Source organism: Stomoxys calcitrans, chromosome 3 (genome assembly GCF_963082655.1).
Source record: "Stomoxys calcitrans chromosome 3, idStoCalc2.1, whole genome shotgun sequence".
NCBI classification, from domain to species: Eukaryota; Metazoa; Arthropoda; class Insecta; order Diptera; family Muscidae; genus Stomoxys; species Stomoxys calcitrans.
Window position 1 is genome coordinate 172,576,688 of NC_081554.1, and position 27,937 is coordinate 172,604,624.

Here is a 27,937-nt window from a genome sequence, read left to right on the forward strand (position 1 = left end):
TTTTGTAGCCACATTTTTATGTTGCGGTGCCGATCCTCGTCAAGCTCCTATAGGTGAGAAAGTTCGTTCGGGTCCAAAGGACCGATCGGTGCGGACAGGGTGGCCAAAGGGTATTTAAAGGCGCCAATAACTTGCCTTGTCATATCAAGCATTATAGGCAGTCAGTATTTGTGCAAGAGCCGTTGCCGCGTGGCCTCTCACTGAGACTCTCCGCTTGATACTGCTAACTGTCCGCGACTGCCGTTGCAGCTACTCCGTTTGGAGCATTCCACTATCCGCAACCTGTGCGCACGCTCGGTAGCACGCAGCCAAGTTTCTTGTGCCAGCAATGAACACCACACAAATTGGAGCTCAATGTTCCAGCTGGTGTGGTGCTCACAGCTATCCCATACCGGACAACTCATTGTCCCAAATTTCTGCGATATCGGACAAACATTGCGCCTTTTATGGGCCCAAAACCTTAAATAGAGAGATCGGTCTATATGGCAGCTATATCCGAATCTGAACCGATCTGAGCCAAATTGAAGAAGAATATCGAGATATCGGTCAGTATGGGGGATATATCAAGATATAGTCCGATATAGCCCATCTTCGGTTTTGGGCGAAATAAGAGTCTGTGCAATGTTTCAGCTCAATGACTCCTTGAGCCCCTGGAAGCTACAATTTTCATCCGATTTGGCTGATGTTTTGTTTATAGTGTTCTGTTACGACTTCCAACAACTGTTTCAAGTATCGTTTAAATCGGTTTATAACCTGATATAGCTCCCATATAAACCGATCTCCCGATTTGACTTCTTGAGCCCCTGGAAGCCACAATTTTCTTTCGATTTGGCTGAAATTGTTCTGTTATGACTCTCAAGAACTGTGCCAAGTACGGTCCAAATCGGTCTATAGCCAGATATAACTCCCATATTTTAGCAGTATCCATGGCGGTGGGTTCCCAAGATTCGGCCGGCTGAACTTAGCATGTTCTAATTTGGTTTATTTGATTGAACCGTTGAGTGGAACGGACGTTTGGTTATATCGCTCGCCAAGAATTTTTTTTCTGTAACGCGTAATATGTCATAATTTTTTTTTTTTTGAGAAAAATTTTAAGTCACTGAAGGATAGCTACGATAGTGTTATCCATTAGGCGGTTGATGATCTGCGTCTGTTTTCAGTGGAGCGACGGATCTACAGCCCAGGAGTAGGCTTAGAATGTACTCCACGGTGCCAACAGCTGCCTTGGTGGAAACAGGCCGTAGCATGTTGTCTGCTACAAAGACCACGACTGGTGGAGCGGCTGCTCCAGGCTCCACTAGTCGACAGTTGACTGTTCAGCAGGGGCTTTTGAAGAGTCAAGTCTTAAGGACAATGCCAAACCTATTTTATCTTCGCGTGCCTATAATTTTCCTAGGCCATCGACCTTCCACGGCATACCTATACGCTCTTTAAGAGGTTGGAATAATGGATGGCACATCGCTCTCAGGTTTATTGAGAGGCTTGGTGCGAATGATCCTAAGACCCTCACTGTTTGTGAGAGAGACTCCCTTAAATCTGCTCGGGGATTCACTGCACAGGCTACCCCAAAGACTACACGTCTAGATTCGGAAACTGCACCGCAGTCAGTCAAAAGGCTGCTGTCACCTGGAGGGCATTCCATGCCTAAAAGAACTACGGCGAACAATAGTAAAATTGGTCCAAGAACCTTTGCTAATATCCCTAGGGTCATTTTGGTGATGGCAATTGTCGACGGCGCTTTAAAAGTCCACCTACTGCTCAATAGTAAACTTGATCCAACCATGACCATCAACATACGTGTCTAATATAGCCTGAATCGATCAATAGCTTGATACAGCTCCCATATAAACCTATCTCCCGATTATGCTTCTTGAGTCCCTACAAGGCGCAATTCTCGTCCGATTTAACTGAAATTTGGCACGTAGTGTTTTGATATAATTTTTAACAACTGTGCTAAGTATGATTCAAATCGGTTCATATTCTGGAATAGCTGTCATATAAACAGATCTGGGTACTTGACTTCTTGAGCTTCTAGAGGGCGCAATTTCTATCCGATTTGGCTGAAATTTTGCATGAGGTGTTTTGTTATGACTTCCAATAACTGTGCTAAGTATGGCGTAAGTCAGTATAGAACCCGATATAGCTGCCATATAAACCGATCTGGGATCTTGACTTCTTGAACCTCTAGAGGTCGCAATTATTATCCGATTTGCCTGAAATTTTGTACGACGGATCCTCTCATGACCATTTACATACGTGATTATTATGGTCTGAATCGGTCTATAGCCCAATACAGCTCGTATATAAATCGATCTCTCTATTTTACTTCTTGAGCCCCCAAAGCGCGCAATTCTTATTCGAATTGGCTGACATTTTACACAGGTCTCCAACATATAATTTAATTGTGATCCAAACTGGACTATATCTTGATATCGCTCTAATAGCCGAGCAAATCTTTTCTTATATCCTTTTTTTGCCCAAGAAGAGATGCCGGGAAAAGAACTCGACAAATGCGATCCATTGTGGAGGGTATATAAGATTCGGCCCGGCCGAACTTAGCACGCTTTTACTTGTTTTTATTTTATTTATTTTATTTTATTTTATTTTACTTTATTTTATTTTTTTTTTATTTTATTTTATGTTATTTTATTTTATTTTATTTTATTTTATTTAATTTTATTTTATTTTATTTTATTAGTTTTATTAAAAATTTTTTCAAATTCATAAATGAAATAAACTTTTGCCTTAATTTTTAAAATTTTTTTAAAGTACTTTTTGTAAATTTTTTATTATATTATTAAGAATATTTTTGTACTTTACGCATCTTCCATATCTTCACTGTATAAATGTTTCGAATAATGTGCAAAAGCAAGGGTCATCAATGACCATAAATAATTTAACGGAGATTGTGTTAAAAAGATACCAATACACATTTCTCTAAGCGAACAACGCAAAGATTTAAGAAACAAAAACAAATTAAAACTTAAATTAAAATGAACTAAAAACAAAATCAACAAAGTCAACAAGATTTACATACGAGACGATGTTAAATTTAATTTTTATTTTTAATTACGGCACTTTTGACACAAAAAAAATGTTCTCTCAGAACCTCAGTCAGAAAAAAAGCATTTGGTGAAAAAATTGAACAAAAATGTTACTGTCGTTTTGCTTGGGTAGGAACTTAACATGGAACTCGAACATGGACAGTTTTTTTTTGCTTGGCAGCATCCCATTTCATTGGGTTGCTGCCAAGCGTATTGCCTGCTAAAATGCTTAACATGTTTCTGTTAACCATTTTTCTTAATGTTGGTTCTAGAATTTGCCACTTTTTCGGTTTTTTTTTGCCAAATTTCTTAGAAAGTTGCCAAGGAAATACAAGAAATGAGGTGTCTGACTTCTAGGAACCCTTATATGTTAATGGGGAAATTTTTCTTAGAATTTTAATTAAGATTTACATTTTTTTTCGAGAAATATGCAAATTTTCTTTTTCGGTGAGCTCTTTAGAACTTTATGCTGTTGGGCTAAACAACACAAAGCATCGATCATGTAGCATGCTAACGAGCAGTAGCCAGTGTTTAGACAAGGGTTATACATTAGTTTTAAATTTTAAAATATTTGAAATGAAATTTAAGTAGTTTTTTTTTTCAGCCAATCTCGCAGGAAACAAATGAGAATGATTTAATCTTAATTTGATAGTGATTAAGTTTCTAAAATTAAACAAGTAAAAGCATGCTAAGTTCGGCCGGGCCGAATCTTATATACCCTCCGCCATAGATCGCATTTGTCGAGTTATTTTCCCGCCATCTCTTCTTAGGCAAAAAAGTATATAAGAATAGATTTGCTCTGCTATTAGAGCGATATCAAGATATCGTCCGGTTTGGACCACAATTAAATTATATGTTGGAGACCTGTGTAAAATGTCAGCGAATTCGAATAAGAATTGCGCCCTTTGGGGGCTCAAGAAGTAAAATAGGGGGATCGATTAATATGGGAGCTGTATCGGGCTATAGACCGATTCAGACCATAATAAACACGTATGTTGATGGTCATGAGAGGATCCGTCGTACAAAATTTCAGGCAAATCGGATAATAATTCCGACCTCTAGAGGCTCAAGAAGTCAAGACCCAAGATCGGTTTATATGACAGCTATATCAGGTTATGAACCGATTTGAACCATACATGACACAGTTTTTGGATATCATGACAAAATACTTTGTGCAAAATTTCATTCCAATCGGATAAGAATTACGCACTCTAGAGGCTCAAGAAGTCAAGACCCAAGATCGGTTTATATGGTAGCTATATCAAAACATGGACCGATATGGCCCATTTACAATACCAACCGACCTACACTAATAGGAAGTATTTGTGCAAAATTTCAAGCGGCTAGCTTTACTCCTTCGGAAGTTAGCGTGCTTTCGACAGACAGACGGACGGACGGACGGACGGACATGGCTAGATCGACATAAAATGTCGCGACGATCAAGAATATATCTCAGACAGACATTATATCTGAGACAGAATATGTCTCAGACGAATATTTCGAATAATTACAAACAGAATGACAAAATTAGTATACCCCCCATCCAATGGTGGAGGGTATAAAAATAAACTGGTTCACACATTTTGAGTTGGGCTGAAGCGAAGTGTATCTTTACCCACCTTAGATCTTCTCAAATAATGAGCAAAGAGTAAAATTAAGGGATTAACATAAGTTTTTTTTAGGATATGGTACGATAAGGTATTTGTCATGTTTATATAGCCAATGGAAAAAAACCCCTTTCTATAATGAATGGACTTCGGGCATTCTATACCTGTAATGCCCGAACTCTATACGGTAAGATGCAAGGCCAACCTTACCGAGGGAAATGTAATGGATTGGAAATGACGTCACAGCAACACCGAATGATGACAATTTGTATTATAGCTATCATGATGAGTTTGGCTGTCGGTTTGTGTCGGTTGATTATTTGTCGGACAATGACAGTGGATTTTATTGTTCAACAATTTTTTCCAGGGGCTCCGAAAGTATAATATTGGATTGTTATATATAAGAGCAACATCGTGAAAAAAATGTCCTATTTCGAATCGTAAAAAAAAAAGTTATTGGGTTGCCCAATAAGTAATTGCGGATTTTTCATATAGTCGGCGTTGACAAATTTTTTCACAGCTTGTGACTCTGTAATTGCATTCTTTCTTCTGTCATTTATCAGCTGTTACTTTTAGCTTGCTTTAGAAAAAAAGTGTAAAATAAGTATATTTGATTAAAGTTCATTCTAAGTCTTATAAAAAATGAATTTGCTTTCTTTTAAAAAATCCGCAATTACTTTTTGGGCAACCAATATAATGAGTGGACTTCGGGCATTCTATAACTGGAATGCCCGAACTCTATACGGCAAGGTATAAGGCCAACCTTACCGATGTAAATGTAATGGATTGGAAATGGCATTACAGCAAAACTGAATGATGCCAAGTTGTATTATAGCTAACATAATGAGTTTGGCTGTGGGATTGAGGTAAGTCGATGACTAATTCAGTTTCTTCTCAATTTTCTTCGGAAAATTTCTTCAATTTTAATTTTTTAAAAAAAGGTTTTCGGTATATAATTTCCACAACAAATTTCGTCTAAATTTGGTGTCTTTAAAAAACACTTATTCGTTATCGTATTCTTAAAGAATGCATATCCTCCTGTTGGTTTATATGGCAGCTTATATTAAATTATGAACCAAATACATTGCATATTTGTGGGAAGTGACAATGGGTTTTATTGTTCAACAATTCTTTCTAGGGGCTCCGAAATTAATATTGGATTGGTATATGTAAGAGCAACATCGTGAAAAAATATGTCCTATTTTGAATCTTAAAAAAGAAGTTACTTACTTTACTTTAATTGGCTATGACAGAATATTTGTTGCACTAGCCGAACGTAGAACAGCGTTTCAAGCGCCTCGACATTCTGCGCTCATTATAAAATCTCTGACACCAAGTTTCGAGGTATCTCCCACAACTTGATCTTTCCATCGGGTATTTGGTCTTTCCGATTTGCGTGTACCCCGTGTTTGCCTTCAAAAGACTTCTTTGCTGGAGCTTCCTCATCCATTCTGACAACATGACCTTGCTAACGCAGCCGTTGTAACTATGCTATCGTCGTCATGCGGCTCATACAGCTCGTGGTTCATACGTCGTCTATATTCTCCATTAATGCAGTCTGGTCCATATATTTTACGAAGAATCTTTCTCTCAAATACTCCAAGCACTGCCTCATCTGCTTTCACAAGTACCCATGCTTCAGAACCATATAACAGCACGGGTAGTTTCACGTGTCTTGTATAGTGTAATCTTCGTGTGTCGAGAGATGGCCTTGTTTGTAAACTGCTTACTTAGTCCAAAGTAGCATCTGTTTGCCAGTATTATTATTCGCTTTATCTCAAAACTGGTGTCATTCGTTTCGGTTATGGCGGTGTCGAGGTAGATAAAGTTACTGACTGCTTCAAAGTTGTGGTTCCCAGCTTTCTCCATTTTCTTTATCTGCTCGGTTGTGCAAGGCTTTTTGGGAGTTGAAACCATCCATTTCGTCTTATCTCCATTTACTGCCAGACCCATTTTCACTGACTCTCTTTCGATTCTTTCATAGGCAGCAGTTACTACTTCCGGTGACCGACCTACGATGACGATGTCGTGGGCATAGGCGAGTAGCATGTGTTCTCTTGTGATTAGTGTGCCATGTCAAATCACATCTGCATCTCGTATAATCTTCTCTAGCTGGATATTAAAGAGATCAAACGATAGGCTGTCTCCTTGTCTGAAACCTCCTTTGGTATTAAATGGTTCGGAGAGATTCTTTCCTATTCTTACTGAGGAACGCCTATCAGCAGAGTCTTATTAATTTTGCAGGGATACCAAACTCAGACATGGCTTGAAATACCTTTGAACGCAAAGGAGTATCGAAGGCGGCTTTGTAGTCAACAAAGATATGGTAGGTGTTGATTTGTCCTTCTCGAGTCTTTTCCAGGATTTGGCGCAGTGTGAATATCTGGTCTAGGGTGGATTATCAGGTCTAAAGCCGCATTGATAGGGCCCAATTATCTCATTTACTTTAGGTTTAAATCTTTCACACAGTAAGCTCGAGAGTATCTTGTATCCGATGGTGAGGAGACTTATTCCTCTGTAGTTGGCACATTCCGTCTTGTCTCCTCTCTTGTGTACGGGACATAGTATGTTGAGGTTCCAATCATCGGGTATGCGTTCTTCTAGCCAAATTGCGCAGATAAGCTGATGCATACGCCTTAGCAGGGTGTCGCCTCTGGTCTTAAATAGTTCAGCGGGTAACCCGTCGGCTCCTGCTGCCTTGTTGTTTTGCAGTCGGGTCACTGCTACTGGGACCTCACTTTGACTAGGAGGTAAACATTCTATACCATAATCAGGGATTGGTTCTGCGGTATTCTCTTCGCCGTCAACGTCGGGCACTAGCAGTTGGATAAAATGTTCTTTCCATATCCTCAGCATGTTATCTGTGTCAGTTACCAGATTCACTTCTTTGTCTCTGCAGGAGGATGTGCCTGCACCAAAGCCATCGGATTGATGTTTAAATCTTTTGGTAGAATTTCCGGACTTCATTCGGACTCCTGTACATCTCAATTCGCTCACACTCACGTCTTTCCATTTCCTTTTTCTTTCTGCGAAATATACGTGTCTGCTCTCCCCTTTTCTCCCGATACCTCTGCTTCATCTGGCGCGTTGCTACTGATTGCAGGGTTGCTCTATATGCCGCATTTTTGGCTTCAGTAGCATCTCGGCACTCTTGGTCGTACCATGGGTTTCTTGGAGGGGGCTTTCGGTACCCAAGTACGGATTTCGCGGCATTTTTCATGGAGTGGGCAATAGTTTGCCACTGCGCCAATATATCATCGGAACAAGGAGTGGTTTCATGAAGCAGTTGGGTCAAAAGAAGTTATTGGGCGAAAATTCAAGTTACTAGAATTATTCTACAAAATTACCTCATGTGAATTACTCTGAATACAAATAAGCATAAATAAAGTTCGTTTTCTAAGTCTTTTGTTTTGATCATAATTCCCCCTTTAAATTACAAGAAATGAACAAACTAGTGTTTAAAATCCATTTGATTTTAAAAACATTTGCCCCTACAAAATTTTACTCTACACATTCTGTCGTGTGTGCAGACCTTTTCGGCAACCTAGGGACAGCATATTGCATTTAACAAACACCAGTAATTGACAGCAATATCCGACAACAAAGGCACGTGACTAAAATCATATCAACAATCAAACTGTAATGTTTTGACAAAAATGTCAATTGAGTGATTTGGAGGAATAAAATGGTTTGAATTAGGCCCTCGCCAAATACTGAAATTATAAACAGATGTGGTTGGTACACCCAGAGAAATTATTCAGCAGATATTAAGGAAGTACATCTGAAAAAAAATTTCAGCGATGGTAATCCCCTTCTAATGCTGGCGACATTTGTGAAGAGCTATGCCATTTGAAACCTGCAAGGAAAGGCAACAGTCGGGCGGAGCCGAATATATAATACCCTACACCATCTAGTCCACGTACTACTTTTAATATATAGAACTTATCCCGAATCTAGTCAGATTTAAATTTTGCATACCTATTGAAGTAACGAATAGAACCTTGTAAAATTTCCATAGAACAAAAATTGGGGTTTTCTACAGCCTTTAAAAGCCATATAGGGAAAAAAATATATATAAGAGCAATATTTAAATCTCAGACGTCAAATATATTGGGTTGCCTAAAAAGCAATTGCGGATTTTTTAAAAGAAAGTAAATGCATTTTTAATAAAAATTAGAATGAACTTTAATCAAATATATAATTGCCATCTTGTTCGATAACCTTTTGCCATCTTCCTGGCAAATTTAGTATTCCACGCTCATAGAACTTCTGGCCTTTATCTGCAAAAAACTGAACCTAGTGCGATTTTATAGCGTCATCATTGCCGAAAGTTTTACCATTTAAGGAGTTCTGCAAAGATCGAAATAAATGGTAGTCTGATGGTGCAAGGTCAGGGCTATATGGTGGATGCATCAAAAGTTCCCAGCTAAGCTCACTCAGTTTTTGGCGAGTGACCAAAGATGTGTGCGGTCTAGCGTTGTCCTGGTGGAATATGACACCTTTACGATTGACCAATTCTGGTCGCTTCTCCTTGATGGCTGTATTCAATTTGTCCAATTGTTGACAGTAAACATCCGAAATAATCGTTTGGTTCCTTGGAAGCAGCGCAAAATATACCACACCCTTCCAATCCCACCAAACAGACAGCATAACCTTCTTTTGGTGGATATTCACCATGCTTGGACCATGATCGTTTTCGACTAATGATCGCACTTGGTTTAGTTTTTTGCAGTAAAGGCCAGAAGTTCTATGAGCGTGGAATACTAAATTTGCCAGGAAGATGACAAAAGGTTATCGAACTAAATGGCAATTATATATTCGATTAAAGTTCATTATAAGTTTTAATAAAAAAAGCATTTACTTACTTTTAAAAAATCCGCAATTACTTTTTAGGCAACCCAATAGCTGCCATATAAACCCATCTGGGGTCTTGACTTCTTGATCCTCTAGAGGTCGCAATTATTATCCTATTTGGCTGAAATTTTGCACGACGTGTTTTGTTATGACTTTAAATAACTGTGCTAAGAATAATTTAAATCGCTCCATAACTTGATATAGCTGCCATATAAACCGATCTGGGGTCTTGACTTCTTGAGCCTATAGATGGCGCAATTCTAATGCGATTCGGCAGAAATTTTGTACAACGACTTCTTTCATGACCTTCAACAATTGCTGAAATTTGGGACAGTGTTTTGCGTTGGGCCCTTCGACATCCATCATCAATTTGGCTCAGATCGGTTCAAATTTGGATTTAGCTGCCATATAGACCGATCCTCTGATTTATGGTCTTAGGCCCATAAATACCACATTTATTATCCGATTTAGCCGAAATTTGCGACAGTGAGTTGCCTTAGGCCCTTCGACATCATTCTTCTATTTGGCCCTGATCGGTTCAGATTTGGATATAGCTGCCATGTATACCGATCCTCCGATTTGGGGTCTTGGGCCCATAAAAGCCACATTTATTATCCGATTATGCTGAAATTTGGGACAGTGAGTTGTGTTAGGCCCTTCGACATCCATCATCAAGTTGGCTCAGATCGGTTCAAATTTGGATTTAGCTGCCATATAGACCGATCTTCCGATTTAGGGTCTTAGGCCCACAAAAGCTACATTTATTATTCGATTTTGCCTAAATTTAAGAAAGTGAGTTCTGTTGAGCCCTTCGACATCTTTCTTCTATTTGGCCCTGATCGGTTCAGATTTGGATATAGCTGCCATATATACCGATCCTCTGATTTAGGGTCTTGGGCCCATAAAAGCCACATTCATTATCCGATTTTGCTGAAATTTTGGACAGTGAGTTGCTTAGGCCCTTCGACATCTTTCTTCTATTTGGCCCTGATCGGTTCAGATTTGGATATAGCTGCCATATAGACCGATATCTCGATTTAAGTCTTTGGGCCCATAAAAAGCGCATTTATTGTCCGATGTTGCCGAAATTTGGTACAGTGAGTTGTGTTGGGCCCTTCGATATTTGTCTTCAGTTTGGGTCAAATCGGTTCAGATTTGGATATAGCTGCCATATAGACCGATCTCTCGGTTGAACAATGACTTGTACTTATAAGCATTTGGTCTAAATCGGATGATATGTCTATATAGCTGCTATGGGGCATAAGGTATGCATTTTTCACTGGATTTTGACGAAAGGTTGTGCATATATATACTCGAGGTGGTGGGTATCCAAAGTTCGGCCGAATTTAACGCCTTTATACTTGTTTTTGTAAATTTTGTTTCAAGATTCCCTAAGGAAGTAAGCGCCACACTCCATCTCCGTCAAAGCAAGCCCCAATCCGCAACATGGGGATGAATAATCCATTTTTCTTTATGCCCTTCCCTATCCCTTTTCAATAAAATCCATTTTTCCATTCAAATTTTGAATCTTTGTTTTTATTATTTCTAATACATTGTGGTAATACGAGATGATGAATCATTTTGTAGGCACTAAGGCTATGTTCAAATTAAAACTATAATTATATCACAGTTGGAAAAGTTTACAAAAAAAAAAAAAAAACAAACAGAAGTTAAAGCGTTAAATATGTGGCTAAAGATGTAATAAATGTCATCCCGTCAAAAAGTGAGAGGGACAGCAAAAGGGGTGGGGGAAGGAGAACGCAGCATCCATTAAAAGGCCATCTACGACAATTACGGGTGTTTAAATGTGCCTTGGATGAGTGAGCGGCGGGATGAACAGCCAAATGACCAACACTCAAAACGGACGCAGTGTGGATAGCAAAGGCTGTTGGGCAGGCGGAAATGCTGCAGATTGTGAAGGTACAGTTGGAGTAACAGTGGATAACATCCGAATTCCAGCCGCTAAAGTGGTTGCCGGCATGAATGGAATGTTTCCATTGCCATTGTGGAACAGATTGTTGCCATTGCCATGGCCATTGCCTGAGCCAGAGGTTGTGGACGTTGGCAAACGGGAAATGGAATTGAGCAAACGACTTTGGTTTGAATTCGTAACGGAGGCTGCTGTCAATGCTCTAACAGAGGATTGGGAGGCTGGAGGAGTTGCTGTTGCCACTGTTGGTGAAGTTGCGGACGGAAACTGTAACGGTCTGTATTGACATTTTTTGGCATGAGTCCGCATATTGCTGGATTGTGTAAAGGCCTGATTGCAATTCGGATGTGGACACACATAAGGCTTGCAGCCGGTGTGATAGTTCAAATGTGTCTTCAGATGATGTTTCTTGGTAAATGCCTTGGGACAAATGGGACAGTTAAAAGGTTTAATGCCCGAATGCAAACGGTGATGTAAAGTCATGTTGCTGCGATCGGCAAACGATTTGCCACACACCGAACACTGATAGGGCTTTTCACCGCTATGCGTGCGCATGTGCTGTTTCAGCAGCATTTTGCGCGAAAAGCGTTTGCCGCACTCCGAGCACTTGTGTGGCTTGACTCCTGTATGTATGCGAACATGCATGTTAAAGGCCACTCTCTGATTGAAGGATTTTGGACAATAAGGACATTCGTATTCCTTTTTATTGCGATGAATTTTCATGTGACTGCTGAGGTAGCCTTTGTCATTGAAAGTCTTGCCGCATTCTGGACACTCGGCAGCAAACTCTTTGGTGCCACGATGCACTGACAAATGGTATTTGTAGTTGCGCAGCTGCGAGAAGCCTTTGCCGCAATCGGTGCATTCATAGCGTGGGGATTTGTGAGTTTTTTCATGGGCCTGCAAAGGAACCAAAAAAAGAACAAAAATTAAAGAATTGTTGATTTAAAAAAATCTAAGATGAAATTAAAGAAGAAAAATAATTTTTTGACATAATTTTCTAAAGAAATAAATTTTGAATAAAATTTTGTATTGTCTGTTTGTGAATTCTTTTTTATATCCACCACTGAAGGATGGGGGTAGATTCATTTTGTCATTCCGTTTGCATCACCTCGAAATATCCATTTCCGAGACGATCTAGCCATGTCCGTCCGTCTGTACGTCTGTTGAAATCACGCTACAGTCTTTAACAAGTAAAAAGGCGTTAAGTTAGGCCGGGCCGAACTTAGGATACCCACCACCTCGGGTATATATGTAAACCACCTTTCGTTAAAATCCGGTGCAAAACTCATACCTTATGTCCCATAGCAGAAATATGTGCACAAAGTGCTAAGTTAAGCCCCTAACTTAGCTCTTTGTCCACAATTTCGGCAACATTGGACAATAAATTCGCTTTTTATGGCCCCAAAACCTAAAACCGAGGGGTCGGTCTATATGGCAGCTATATCCAAATCTGGACCGATCTGTGCGATAATGCAGAAGTATGTCAAGGGGCTTAACCTAACTCACTGTCCCAAATTTCGGCGACATCGTACAATAAATGCGTGTTTTATGGGCCTAAGACCACAAATCGGAAGATCGGTCTATGTGGCAGCTATATCCAAATCTGGACCGATCTGAGCTAAATTGACGGAGGATGTCGGAGGTCCTAAGATAGCGCACTGTCCCAAATTTCAGCAAAATCGGATAATAAATGTGGCTTTTATGGGCCTATGACCCTAAATCGGAGGATCGGTCTATATGGCAGCTAAATCCAAATCTGAACCTATCTGATCCAAATTAAAGAAGGACATTGAAGGGCCCAACACAACTCACTGTCCCAAATTATAGCAAAATCGGATAAAAAATGTGGCTTTTGTGGGCCTATGACCCTAAATTTGAGGATCGGTCTATATGGCAGCTATATCCAAATCTGAACCGATCTAAGCCATATTAACGGAGAATGTCGATGGGCCTAAGACAACTCACTGTCCCAAATTTCAGCAAAATTGGATAATAAATGTGGCTTTTATGGGCCTAAGACCTTAAATCGGAGGATCGGTCTATATGGCAGCTATATCCAAATCTGGACCGATCTGAGCCAAATTGACGGAGGATGTTAAAGGGCCTAACACAACTCACTGTGCCAAATTTCAGCAAAATCGGATAATAAATGTGGCTTCTATGGGCCTAAGACCCTAAATCGGCGGATCGGTCTATATGGGGGCTATATCAAGATATAGTCCGATATAGCCCATCTTTGAACTTAACCTGCTTATGGACAAAAAGAGAGATATTGAGCTGAAACTTTGCACAGTTTTTTTTTGTCCATAATCAGGTCAATTTTGAAGATATGCCCCATATAGACCGATTAGGGTCTTAGGCCTATAAAAGCGACATTTGTTATTTGATTTTGCTGAAATTTGGGACAGTGAGTTGGGTTAGGCCATTCGACATTCTTCTTTAATTTGGTTCAGATCGTTCTTTATTTGGATATAGCTGTCATATAGACCGATCTCTCGATTTAGGGTCTTAGGCCCATAAAAGCCACATTTATTATCCGATTTTGCTGAAATTTGGGACAGTGAGTTGTGTTAGGGTCTTCATTATCCTTCTTCAACTGGTTCTAGATTGGTCCAGATTTGAATATAGCTGCCATAAAGACCGATCTCTCTGTTTAAGGTTTTGGTCCCGTTAAAGACGCATTTACTGTCTGATTTTTCCGAAATTTGGGATAGTGAATTGCGTTAGGCTCTTCGACAACTTTCTGCAATTCGGCCCACATCGGTTCAGATTTGGATATATCTGCCATATAGACTTATCTCTCGATGTTAAGTCCTGGCCCCATGAAGGAAGCATTTATAATCCGATTTCCTGAATTTTGACCCGGTGACTTACGCTAGGCTTTTGGATATCAGTGTCGTATATGATTAAGATCGGTCTATATTTGGATATAGCTACCAAAAAGAACAATACTTTGTTCCGCAAAATTGAACAATGACTTGTACTTATTAGACCTCTCAATATCCGTGTCGAATTGGGTCCAAATCGGGCCATATTTCGATATAGCTCGTATGGGGGCATACATTATGCATATTTCACCGGATTATGACGAAAGGTGGTATCCAAAGCTCGGCCCAACCGAACTTAACGCCTTTTTACTTGTTGGTTTTTGTTTTGGGAATGAGCTAATAACTCGACATCTCAACCTAGTAAGGGGGCCGTTAATCTCTCCAGGTAAAATAATAATGGGGTGTCGGGTTAATAGCCCACCACCCGAAAAACTTGAAGAGATTATTTTGAACAAAAGAAGAAGGTTTTCCCCTCATCCTCTCTATGCTGACGACCTCCGCAAACCGCCAGTGCAGTGTACGCACTGGCGTTTTTATTGGAGAAGTACAGATATTACTGCCATACAGAAAGTGCGATGGCTGGGGAAAGGCTTCACAACAACACCGAGTGATAATGCCCTATATTATAGCTGCCATGAGACATGGCATGAATGTGGCTGTGAATTTGTGGTTAGTTGAAGAACGAAACACCTTTGTTCAGGTTTACTCCGATGGATGAGAGACTAGCCACAATCTTAGTCAGAATGAGGTCCAGTAGCAGTGACCCGACTGAAGAACAACAAGGCAGCAGAAGTCGACGGTTTACCTGCTGAACTATTATCTGCGCGTGCTGAGATGCTCGATATGACAAGGCGAGTTATTGGCGCCTTAAAATAACAAATGGCCACCCTGTACCCGCGGCAATCGATCCTTTGCACCGGAACGAGCTTGCTCATCTACAGGAGCTTGACGAGGATCGCCACCTCCACATGAAAGTGCGGTTACAACAACAACAACCGAAAGTTCCAATGGAGTGACCAAGTGGAGAGCGACATCTCGAAAGTGGATGTCAGAGATTGGAGAAGAAGCGCAGAATATCGAAACGCTTGGACATCTATTCTACATTTGGCTAAAGGAATAAGTTTTCTGTAATGTCGAATTAAAGTAAAACATGTCCGATTTGGACCGTTCACGATCTTAACCTGCGAATGAATGAAATACGGCTATGTGACAATCAATATCTCAATTTTTATACGCTCCACCATAGGATGGGGGGTATACTAATTTCGTCATTCTTTTTGTAACTACTCGAAATATTCGTCTGAGACCCCATAAAGTATATATATTCTGGATCGTCGCGACATTTTATGTCGATCTAGCCATGTCCGTCCTTCTGTCCGTCTGTCTGTCCGTCCGTCTGTCCGTCCGTCTGTCCGTCCGTCTGTCCGTCCGTCTGTCCGTCCGTCTGTCCGTCCGTCTGTCCGTCCGTCTGTCCGTCCGTCTGTCCGTCCGTCTGTCCGTCCGTCTGTCCGTCCGTCTGTCTGTCCGTCTGTCTGTCTGTCCGTCCGTCTGTCTGTCGAAAGCACGCTAACTTCCGAAGGAGTAAAGCTAGCCGCTTGAAATTTTACAAAAATACTTTCTATTAGTGTAGGTCGGTTGGAATTGTAAATGGGCCATATCGGTCCATGTTTTGATATAGCTGCCATATAAACGGATCTTGGGTCTTGACTTCTTGAGCCTCTAGAGGGCGCAATTCTCATCCGATTTGACTGAAATTTTGAACATAGTGTTTTAGTATCACTTCTAACATCTGTGCTAAGTATGGTTCAAATCGGTTCATAACCTGGTATAGCTGTCATATAAACCGATCTTGGGTTTTGACTTCTTGAGCCTCTAGAGGTCGCAATTCTTATCCGATTGGAATGAAATTTTGCACGATGTGTTTTGTTATGACATCCGACAACTGTGGTAAGTATGATTCAAATCGGTTCATAACCTGATATAGCTGCCATATAAACCAATCTGGGATCTTGACTTCTTGAGCCTCTATAGGTTGCAATTATTATCCGATTAGCCTGAACTTTTGTACGACGGATCGTCTCATGACCATCAACATACGTGTTTATAATGGTCTGAATCGGTCTATAGCCCGATGCAGCTCCCATATAAATCGATCTCTCTATTTTACTTCTTGGGCGCAATTCTTATTCGAATTGGCTGAAATTTTACGGAGGTCTCCAACATATATTTTAATTGTGGTCTAAACCGGATCATATCTTGATATCGCTCTAATAGCAGAGCAAACCTTTTCCTATATCATTTTTTGCCTAAGAAGAGATGCCGGGAAAAGAACTCGACAAGTGCGCTCCATGGTGGAGGGTATATAAGATTCGGCCGGCCGAACTTAGCGTGCTTTTACTTGTTGAAGACTGTGGTTGATTGAAACAGAGGGACAGACACACGGCCATAGTTAAATTGTAGGTCCTGAAATGGAGCTCTTGTATCCCATAATTGATCATAAAATAATCTTTTAGGCGGAGATCACAGCGATAACTTGCCATTGTGAAAGTGCGTATGGTTAGTCAAATGGCTATAAGGGCGATAACAGTCAGGGCTATAAAGTATAAGACTGTGCGCTAATGCAAGAGAGCGACTTGGACTTACGCTAGACATGCATCCTCATTATTTTTATGCCGGGCCACAATGGGATAAGAGAAAGTCATAACAGTTAGCAACAGGGGTTTGCCGACAATAAACTTAGAGGATCCAAAGCGTATCCAGGAGACGGTACACGGTGAAATGGAAGTCTGTAGACAGGATTGCAAAGAGCCTGTGGGGAAATTGTATGGGGACAGTTTCTACTGTAGACTGTAGCAACTGTCTCATCCGAATCCCATCCCGAATTTCTAGTCCCATCCACGCTGATCAGTGTGGTGAGATTTGGATAACGACAAGGCCAGCCAAATATATTGGCTTATATGAGAGCTATATCAGTTCTCTTAAATCTTACCTGCAAAGTCTGGGAACATCCAAAAACTTTATCACATATGCGACATTTGTAGCTAATCTCCTCCGGGTTGGATGATATTGTGGAACGTGTATCAAATATCGAGGTCATGTTCTCCATACCGCCTCGTGATGATTTCGAAGTGGAGACTTGAATGTTCGTCACTGATGTCAGCGATATATTTGATGAGGAGAGTAAAACATCCTTGTGGACTTTGGAATGATAAGAACTGGTGGAGCTGACAGTTGAGGCCGCTGGTGATAATATGGGAGTTTTGTTGTAGGGGAAACCAGAATTGGAATGTGTGGGTGATTTATGATACAAATCCAAACAGTCCAAACAATCCAAGCGAGGGCATAAATATTTATTGGGGGTTGAGGGTTGATTTAGAGAGCTGTTTAGCGTTTGAGTGGGTGTGGGAGGTGTCAGAGGTGGATGGGCCACTGACTGGTTGGGTGGGTTGTTGCAGCTATTGTTGAGTACATAGGGGGCAAAATAACGTTTTTGCTGATAGACCGTCGGTGTTGGTCTAGCCATGGACAGCTGGCCATATAAGCCGCCGGGCAAAATGTGAGGAAAAAATTGGGCATAAAACTTTTGGGCATTTGCCGCTGCCACTGCAGCCAATATATTGGGATGTATTGCGGGATAAGGCATTAATGTACTGGGATTGTATGGATATTCTGTTATAGATGTGGCATTTGTTGTTGCATTGGTATGGCTGTTAAGTCTTTCAAAGTTTTCGCTAGCTTTGCTCTTTGATAAATCCAAAATATCCACTGTAACTGGAGCTGGTTTTGTAGGCACTGGAGCATATAGTTTGGGACTGCAGGGTGGTGTATCTTGAGTTATAGAACTCGATGAAGTAGGAGGCGATTGTACGGGGGGACATTTTTCCGTTGTTTCACCCAAAATTCTTTGTATACTAAAATCGGTGACCTGAGCCGCGACCGCTTGAGTTTCGTTATCCGATTCCACGTTTTTAGTATCGTTTTGCAGTTTCTGATATGCCGACATTTCGAGATGTTGTAAACGTTGCAGCAGCGATTGTTTATAGCCCATTCTCAAATCATGCATAATCTGCTTTCAACCAGATAGCATAAAGCACTTGTAATATAAATAATTTTTTTTTTATATATATTTTTTTAATTTTTTATAAAAACACTTTAGAAAAACGAGTTTCAAAATTTTTTTTGTTAAATCTTCCGCCGTTTTATGTCCTAACCGTATCACATCAAACTTCGTTATGATCCCTTGGAGCATTGTTATGACACTTACATCAACTCAATCCGTAGCTTAAGCTGAGATCAGAGTCACTAATGCTCACTTAACGGTCTTGGTGTTGTTGTTTAGGTTTTAAACCCTCTCGCACAGCTTCTCTTGGCACCTTTTTATTGAGCTGTGTGTTGATAACCAGTTCATTGTTGTTGATTAACAAACTTGGCTATAACGTGTTACCAATGGCAAGATGCCCATACCCAAAACCAAAGACTGCTAAGAGCATTGGTGTTAAGCCATCTTTGGACTCTCTGATTTCTCAACAGGTGGTGAGTAAAATGTTTTAAGTATGAGTGCCAAGAGGGCGGTCCTCGATTTCCACCAATCAACGATGGCTTTAGAACCCATTTAGCTGGGGTAACATATACGCATGCGCAGTAAGACCTGATCTTAACGCTTGCATTGTTTTGGTTTTATGTTAAGGCTCACCTGTGATTTTATTGGTTTATGGTCAAGTGGTTTTGGAATACTTACTTTTCTCTCGCTCTCTCTCTCTCTCTCTCACACTCTTTCTGTCTCTCTGTCTTTCATTATTGGAACAAGGCTGATTTTTTCTTTATAAATGGTGTAGCGTTGCTGTTATTGAACCATGGATAATGGTACAAAGTGTTAACGAGTTGGACTGTTAATATTTGACAATTGAATCAATAGTTAAAGGGCCATCCTTGTCGGAACCAAGTATAATCCAGATCGGACCATTTTTAGATATATCTGCCATATTGACTGATCTGCGATTCAAAAGCCGCATTTATTATATGCTCGGAAAATCTAATCGATGAGGTTCAGGATTGGAGGGTCTCCATAGAACACTCTTTCTCTGACCATCGCTACATTAGGCTTAGAATAGCACGGCCAGCGACGACTCCGATTAGCTTCCGGAATAAGTTGAAAACCAACTGGACAAAATTCCGAAGACTACTTAGAAGAAGACTTGCGCAAGATAATTTAGATTGTCCAAGCATAGAAGACATTGAAGAAAATGTCAAGAGGATTACGACTGCACTGGTGGGATATTTCGAAGATAGATGTCCTCTTCGGGAAAGAAAATCAGCCCAAGAAAAACCCTGGATGACCGGGGAGATTCGCAATATTGGGAAAGAGGTCCGCAGATTTTTTAACAGAGCACGACGTAAAAAATGTACATTACACACGGCTCAAGGAATACAATAACATTATCAGAGCTATTCCAGGGATACTGGAATCTGTGAGTATGCCTCTAGCGACATGTAAGCTAAGTTTTCAGGACCAGGCCCGAAGGACAACGAATGATAGATGGTCGCAAAGAGGGGGCTGTGAGCATTTCAAAACTATGTGGCCTAATCTAGACTTGAAGAGGTCTACTGCTTTGCTGTCATTGGCTAGAACAGACGTCTCAGTCATTGTGTCTGTCATGACAGGTCAATCGGAAAACATGCAGACAGACTGTAGGTTGCCAGCAACGACTTTTACAGAAGCTGTGAGGACATTAAAGAAGAAGAGACTATAGAACACCTTCTGTGTGTGTCCCGCACTAGCTGTCAGTTGGAGTTCCACTTTAGGAACTTTGAGAACCTGTGGGAACCTGTCTGACTTGGCGAATGTGAACATTCGCAAGTTATTGGGCTTTTTAAAGCGACTTGGTTGGTTCAACGGTAGGAACTAGAAGGCATCTTCCTTCGTCTGTTCTTGTGGTATCACAATGAACGAAAACGTCTAAGTGAGTCTAATGGCAGACTGCACTTTAAATTAACCTAACCTGACCAGAACGGTAAAACATGCCTCCAGAAAGCTTTTCTGCGAACAGGTCGATAGTGTTAATGACGCTGCCAAGATAAAAAAGTTTCTCTCAAAAACCCATGTCCAAACTGAAACTTTAGTAGACGACATGGGAGTGAGAGCAGAGACAACGGAGGACATGTTCAGGCTTTTGATGAAAAATTAATTTTCACAGGATACGACGGACTCAGGGAGAATCTTGGTATAATGGGGTTGATCTAAGGTTTATAATTACGAAATTTAGAGAAGCTTCAAAACAATTTAAGTCACCCGGACCTTATGGAATATTTCCGGCGTTTCTACAGAAGAAGGCGGACTATCTGGAGCCCCACCAGGCCAATATTCTCACAGCGTGCGTGGGACCTGCATATACCCCGAAATCCTGTCAGGAAGCAAGGATGGTATTTATACCCAAGACCGGCAAGGCAAGTTATGTGACACCAAAGGCCTACAGACCTATAAGCCTTACGGCCTTGCTACTCAAAACCATGGGACGTATTGTGTACACCATGATAAAGAGTAGGATATCCAGCGAACTGCTCAAATGCAAACAGCATGCCTATGTCAAGGGAAGGTGGAGACTGCCCTGCACGAGATTAAGCATAAAATAGAAGAATCTTTCGATGCCAAAACGTACACCCTGACGGTATGAATTGACATCGAGGAAATGTTTAATAATGTGCGGACCGACACACTGATCCAATCCTTAGACCAGTACATGGTGGACCCGGTCCTTAGAGACTGGATAAACCATATGTTTAGGAACAGGTGGATAAATGGGTGTCATGACATAAATATAAGGGATAATGTGGCACAGGGCACGTCACAGGGAAACATTTTATCGCCACTCCTACGGGTGACCACAATAAAAGACCTATTACAGATGCTGACTGAGGGGGAATTTGAACCCGTCTGATACGCAGACGATGTTATAATACTTCTAAAGAGTAAGGAAACGAACCAGCTATGTAGAAGGGTCGAAAGGGTATTGCATATGGCATATGACTGGGCTAGACCCAGAGCTCTCAATGTTAACCCAGAGAAGACTTTAATATGCCTTTTCACCAGGAAGACGAAGGTGGGCCAATTTCACGCACCACGTTTCCTCAATAAGACGATGTCGATATCTGACAAGGTCAAATACTTAGGTGTGATCTTGGACAGGAAACTGAATTGGAAGTGTCACATTCAGGAGCGTACTGAGAAGGCTCACATATGTTGGGCATTATGTAGACGGGCCGTAGGCTTGAAATGGGGCCTGAATTCGAGGATAGTCCACAGGCTCTAAAGAAGTGTGATTCGACCAATACTAACTTACGCCTCAGTAGTTTGGTGGACTGCTATGGAGAAAAAGTGCAACATAAGGACCATACAACAGGTTCAGAGAACATGTTATCTTGGCATAGGCGGAGCGATGAGGACCACGCCCACCAGGGCACTGGAGACTATCCTAGATATCCGACCCATTAACATACAGATTAAGTGTGAGGCAGCCACTGCGGCTATGAGACTCACAGATGTTGGGCGCTATGTAGACGGTCCGTAGGCTCGAAATGGGGCCAATACTTACTTACGCCTCAGTAGTTCGGTGGACTGCTATGGAGAAAAAGTGTAACATAAGGACCATACAATAGGGTCTTGGCACCGGCGCAACGATGAGGCCTACGCCCACTAGGGCACTGGAGACTATTCTAGATATCCGACCCATTCATATACAGATTATGTGTGAAGCAGCCACTGCAGCTATGAGACTTAAGGCTAGAGGACAGGGAGAATGGACAGAGGACAGGAGCATTTTACACCATTGCGGTATAACGAGGAGACAATAGGAAACCTGGAATGAAGAGAAGAGGTTTCCGATCGGATACCTGAGATGAATCTTGAGGTCGAGTGCGAGGAACTGCTGCGGCTCAGTCTTAGATGGACGGAACCCTAGTATTGCCATCTGGAAGATCATGTTACACGGATGAATCAAAGCTAGAGGACGAAGTGGGCCTTTTAGACTGCTTCACCATAATACGGTCCTACAGGCGGATATCCGGGCGATCACGGAATGCGTTAGGTGGTGTGGTACTAACACGAGGACGTCGAGTGTGAATGTCTTTACGGACAGTAAAATTGCCATAAGGGCAATAACAACCAGGATGGTAAGGTCACGAACAGTCTTGCAGTGTAAGAAGGAGATTAACGCCTTCTCTGAGGATGGGAAAATCCACATCGTTTGGGTGCCGGGCCATAACGGAGTAAGGGGAAATGAAAGGGCAGACGAAGGCGGTGAAGGCCAGAGGACTGCCGCCAATAAACTTGGTTAACCCGAAACTTTTCGGGTCGACGCAGACCGAGTTAAGGGAGGCGAGCGACGAATGCGCATGCAAAATTGTGGAACGTCTTTACTGACAGTAAAATTGCCATAAGGGCAATAACAACCAGGACGGTAAGGTCACGAACAGTCTTGCAATGTAAGAAGGAGGTCAACGCCATCTCTGAGGATGGCGAAATCCGCATCGATTGGGTGCCAGGCCTTAACGAAGGCCAAAGGACTGCCGTCAATAAGCGGAGCGTTTTCTTTGTGATTTCCCGGCTTTCGCGTCTAACAGATATCGGCACTTAGGTACAGTACCAGACATAAACCGACTTAGGGGCGTGGCATGGAAAACAATTAAGAATTTTGTAAGGAATTCCTAGCATGGATTTTCTTTTTCCTTTGTAGCCTCTCAATCATTTTCCCTTCCCAATTTTGGAGCCATCATTTTCCCCTTCCCAAATATTTTGGAGCCATTGTCCTAAAGCACAGCATCCACCAACCAATCATCCCATTTGGGAAGGTTTTCAATTAATCATAACATGATTTTTTCAAAAACTCAATATCAACTACTCTTTGGTTTGGCCGCCCTGACGTTTTCATTCACTCTCTCTCATAATTTTATTCAATATGTGTGTTATTTTACATTTTTGGCCAATTTTCACAAATTATCATCCATTTCATCAAAATCACGAATGTTCCAATGTAGATGAATACTTTTTGCATATTTGTGTCTTGTCCTTCCAAAAGATTCACGTAGCTGGTATGACAAACATTGGAGCGCATGCGCTCACTCACATTGCTATGGCCTATAAGCCTTTTGTGAGAAATGTTTGTCATCTCTTGTGAAACATCATTATGCTTGGATGCTGCAGTTGGTAGGGAGAGCAGAGTTGCCGTTTACCAAAAAATGTTAATAAAATAAAAAAAAAAAAAATAAATAAAATTTAATAAAATGTCCGAAGGGGAGGGCGGACCCTCTTCCCCAGTTTTCAAAAACGCCAGATCTCGGAGATGTGTGTACTCATAACAAAATACTTCGTGCAAAATTTCATTCCAATCGGATAAGAATTGCGCACGCTAGAGGCTCAAGAAGTCAAGACCCAAGATCGGTTTATATGGCAGCTATATCAGGTTATAAACCGATTTGAACCATACTTAACACAGTTGTTGAATATTATAGCAAAACATGTCGTGCGAAATTTCATTCCAATCGGTTAAGAATTGCGCCCTCTAGAGACTCAAGAAGTCAAGACCCATGATCGGTTTATATGGCAGCTATATCAGGTTATGGACCGATTTGAACCATACCTGGCACAGTCGTTGGGTTTCATAACAAAACACGTCGTGCAAAATTTCATTCCAATCGGATAAGAATTGCGCACTTTAGAGGCTCAAGAAGTCAAGACCCAACATCGGTTTATATGGCAGCTATATCAAAACATGGACCAATATGACCCATTTACAATACCAACCAACCTAAACTAATAAGAAGTATTTGTGCAAAATTTCAAGCGGCTAGCTTTACTCCTTCGGAAGTTAGCGTGCTTTCGACAGATGGACAGACGGACGGACATGGCTAGATCGACATAAAATGTCGCGACGATCAAGAATATACTATATACTTTATGGGATCTCAGACGAATATTTCGTCTCCTACCCTCCCATGGTGGAGGGTATACAAGTTCAGAAGAAACTTTTTATAGAAAAAAGTTCATAAGGAACTTTTTTATAGAAAAAAGTTCATAAGGAACTTTTTTATAGAAAAAAGTTCATAAGGAACTTTTTTATAGAAAAAAGTTCATAAGGAACTTTTTTATAGAAAAAAGTTCATAAGGAACTTTTTTATAGAAAAAAGTTCATAAGGAACTTTTTTATAGAAAAAAGTTCATAAGGAACTTTTTTATAGAAAAAAGTTCATAAGGAACTTTTTTATAGAAAAAAGTTCATAAGGAACTTTTTTATAGAAAAAAGTTCATAAGGAACTTTTTTATGGAAAAAAGTTCATAAGGAACTTTTTTATGGAAAAAAGTTCATAAGGAACTTTTTTATAGAAAAAAGTTCATAAGGAACTTTTTTATAGAAAAAAGTTCATAAGGAACTTTTTTATAGAAAAAAGTTCATAAGGAACTTTTTTATAGAAAAAAGTTCATAAGGAACTTTTTTATAATAAAAAGTTCATAAGGAACTTTTTTATAGAAAAAAGTTCATAAGGAACTTTTTTATAGAAAAAAGTTCATAAGGAACTTTTTTATAGAAAAAAGTTCATAAGGAACTTTTTTATAGAAAAAAGTTCATAAGGAACTTTTTTATAGAAAAAAGTTCATAAGGAACTTTTTTATAGAAAAAAGTTCATAAGGAACTTTTTTATAGAAAAAAGTTCATAAGGAACTTTTTTATAGAAAAAAGTTCATAAGGAACTTTTTTATAGAAAAAAGTTCATAAGGAACTTTTTTATAGAAAAAAGTTCATAAGGAACTTTTTTATAGAAAAAAGTTCATAAGGAACTTTTTTATAGAAAAAAGTTCATAAGGAATTTTTTTATAGAAAAAAGTTCATAAGGAACTTTTTTATAGAAAAAAGTTCATAAGGAACTTTTTTATAGAAAAAAGTTCATAAGGAGCTTTTTTATAGAAAAAAGTTCATAAGAAACTTTTTTATAGAAAAAAGTTCATAAGGAACTTTTTTATAGAAAAAAGTTCATAAGGAACTTTTTTATAGAAAAAAGTTCATAAGGAACTTTTTTATAGAAAAAAGTTCATAAGGAACTTTTTTATAGAAAAAAGTTCATAAGGAACTTTTTTATAGAAAAAAGTTCATAAGGAACTTTTTTATAGAAAAAAGTTCATAAGGAACTTTTTTATAGAAAAAAGTTCATAAGGAACTTTTTTATAGAAAAAAGTTCATAAGGAACTTTTTTATAGAAAAAAGTTCATAAGGAACTTTTTTATAGAAAAAAGTTCATAAGGAACTTTTTTATAGAAAAAAGTTCATAAGGAACTTTTTTATAGAAAAAAGTTCATAAGGAACTTTTTTATAGAAAAAAGTTCATAAGAAACTTTTTTATAGAAAAAAGTTCATAGGGAACTTTTTCATGGAAAAAAGTTCATAAGGAACTTTTTTATAGACAAACTTTCATAATGAACTTTTTTAAAGAAAAAAGTTCATGGGGAACTTTTTTATAGAAAAAAGATCATAAGGAATTTTTTTTTATAGAAAAAAGTTCATAAGGAACTTTTTTATAGAAAAAAGTTCATAAGGAACTTTTTTAAAGAAAAAAGGTCATAAGGAGCTTTTTTATAGAAAAAAGTTCCTAAGGAAGGTTTTTATAGAAAAAAGTTCATAAGGAACTTTTTTATAGAAAAAAAGTTCATAAGGAATCTTTTTATAGAAAAAAGTTCACAAGGAAAATTTTTTTTATTTCATTAGGCTTCGTCTCTACACCAAAAATTATGTATGTGCCGAATTTTAAGACGATCGGATAAAAATTGCGACCTGTAGTTTGTACACAAATTAACATGGACAGACGGGCAGATAGATAGACAGACGGACATAGCTAAATCGAATCAGAAGGCGATTTTGAGTCGATCGGGGGTATCTCTTCCTACTGGATGTTACAAACAAACACACTAAGCTATAATACCCTGTGGTGGTGTAGGGTAGAGAAATTCCGATCGATATATCGCTGAGTTATAATATACCAGAATGTCTCGCCGGCAACCCTACTTATCAACCCTAAAGTATGGATTTATAAAACCTCTTATTGGCAACTCTGTTGCTACTGAAGGGTATTGAATGTGTCGTTTCGTGTATGTATGCGGTAGGTAACTCCTTGATAATGTGACGATCAGCATCAGCGTCATCGTCATCATCTCCTTACGCCAAGATGGTTGTTAACCGGGTGATAATTAATTGTGGTCATAAAATTCCTATGTTCTTTATCTCATTAGCCAGTTAGCCAAGTTGGTTTTATTTTTATGAGGAATATGATTTTTTCCCCCTGGACCAACACTCCACAGTGATTTTGATGGGAATTTCATTTCGTTTTCGGCATTCTTATGGGAGACAACGGAACAAATGTCATTTCTCATTTCCGCAGAATTTTATTTACCAAAGAAATCTATCTCAAAATGTTCTAAGGCAAGCATCAATACGGGGACGCTATCAACATTCTTAATTGAGAAGTTTTTGGCAAGACTTGCTTTTGGGCATGGGAATGAAAGAAGAATGTTGCTTTAAATTTGTCTCGTTTTATATGAGATGCATAACATTTTTAATATTTGATTACTTCTTTTAATTCTTACAATTTTAATCATTTCATTAAACAGCATAAATAATTTATAAAAATAGTACTTCATTAGTATCTTGACATACTCTTTAGGCAAATATATGCTCCAATCTATGTTCCACTTTCTCCAGATTTCTATTTAGTTTATCGGCATTTTTTGATAAACCCTTTTGGAATTGTGAATATTTCTTGCTAAATTCCATTTCGTCAAAATCAGTGGAGGATAAAACATTGGCATGACCATCACGACTAACTTCAAATAGTTGGCGAATTTCTTTGTTATCCTTTGAGGTTTCATAGGTGAGGGATTTTTTCAAAACCTTATGAGACCTGGAATAACAGATATTGGAACGCAAGACATTTGAGAGATCATTGGGTTGATTTTCCTTGACTACCACACAGCGATGAGTGCTCTTGGGACAGGCCAAATGGTCACAGCGGAAATGATCTTTGGGGGAAGTGAGAAAGTGAAAAGATTTTTCTGTAGTAATACAAAATTTTATAACAATTTTACCTACCTTTGGTCATTTTAATGGAAACATCTCCAACCACCAATAAACGTCCTTGCACTAAGATCATGGAGCATGCCATGGACAGCAGGACTACCAAGAATTTCAATGCTAACATTTTCACTTGATAATATTTACAGACAAAGGGGCACTTGTTTGATTCAATCAAAGTTCTGCAGTAAACTGAGCACAAAGTGCAGCCATTGTCTACAAATAACCCATGACTTGTAATGTTCTGAGGACAAGTGGTAATTTATTTTCGACCATGACATACCCCACAAGTAGGCTTATAATAATAGAGTCATATTGTCGTATTTACTCATAGCTCGATGTTGGTTGGACTGTGACCGCAAAATGTTCTAAATTTGAAACTTACAGCTTCCCTTATTTTACAAATAAAAGCTGATAGTAGCAAAACATGAGAAAAAAATACATTTAAAAACAGCAAATATTGCCACCGACTACACCATGGAATAAAAATAAAACATATAAAAAGGCGTTAAGTTCGGCTTGACCGAACTTTGGATACCTCGGATATATATGTTAACCACCT

The 27,937-nt window shown here is 39.6% G+C and overlaps 2 protein-coding genes across 2 annotated transcripts; both read right to left on the reverse strand.

The window, feature by feature from the left end:
• Window positions 1-11,188: 11,188 nt before the first annotated feature.
• On the reverse strand, window positions 11,189-18,329 carry LOC106085963 (zinc finger protein 8). The gene is made up of 2 exons (XM_013250452.2): window positions 17,256-18,329; window positions 11,189-12,335 (listed from the first exon to the last, which is right to left on the reverse strand). Exons 1-2 carry the CDS (start codon window positions 18,327-18,329, stop codon window positions 11,361-11,363), a joined length of 2,049 nt encoding a protein of 682 aa, XP_013105906.2. The 3' UTR covers window positions 11,189-11,360.
• An 8,634-nt stretch (window positions 18,330-26,963) lies between these two features.
• Window positions 26,964-27,581, reverse strand: LOC106085967 (uncharacterized). The gene is made up of 2 exons (XM_013250455.2): window positions 27,394-27,581; window positions 26,964-27,323 (listed from the first exon to the last, which is right to left on the reverse strand). Exons 1-2 carry the CDS (start codon window positions 27,500-27,502, stop codon window positions 26,965-26,967), a joined length of 468 nt encoding a protein of 155 aa, XP_013105909.2. The 5' UTR covers window positions 27,503-27,581; the 3' UTR covers window position 26,964.
• Window positions 27,582-27,937: the final 356 nt, after the last annotated feature.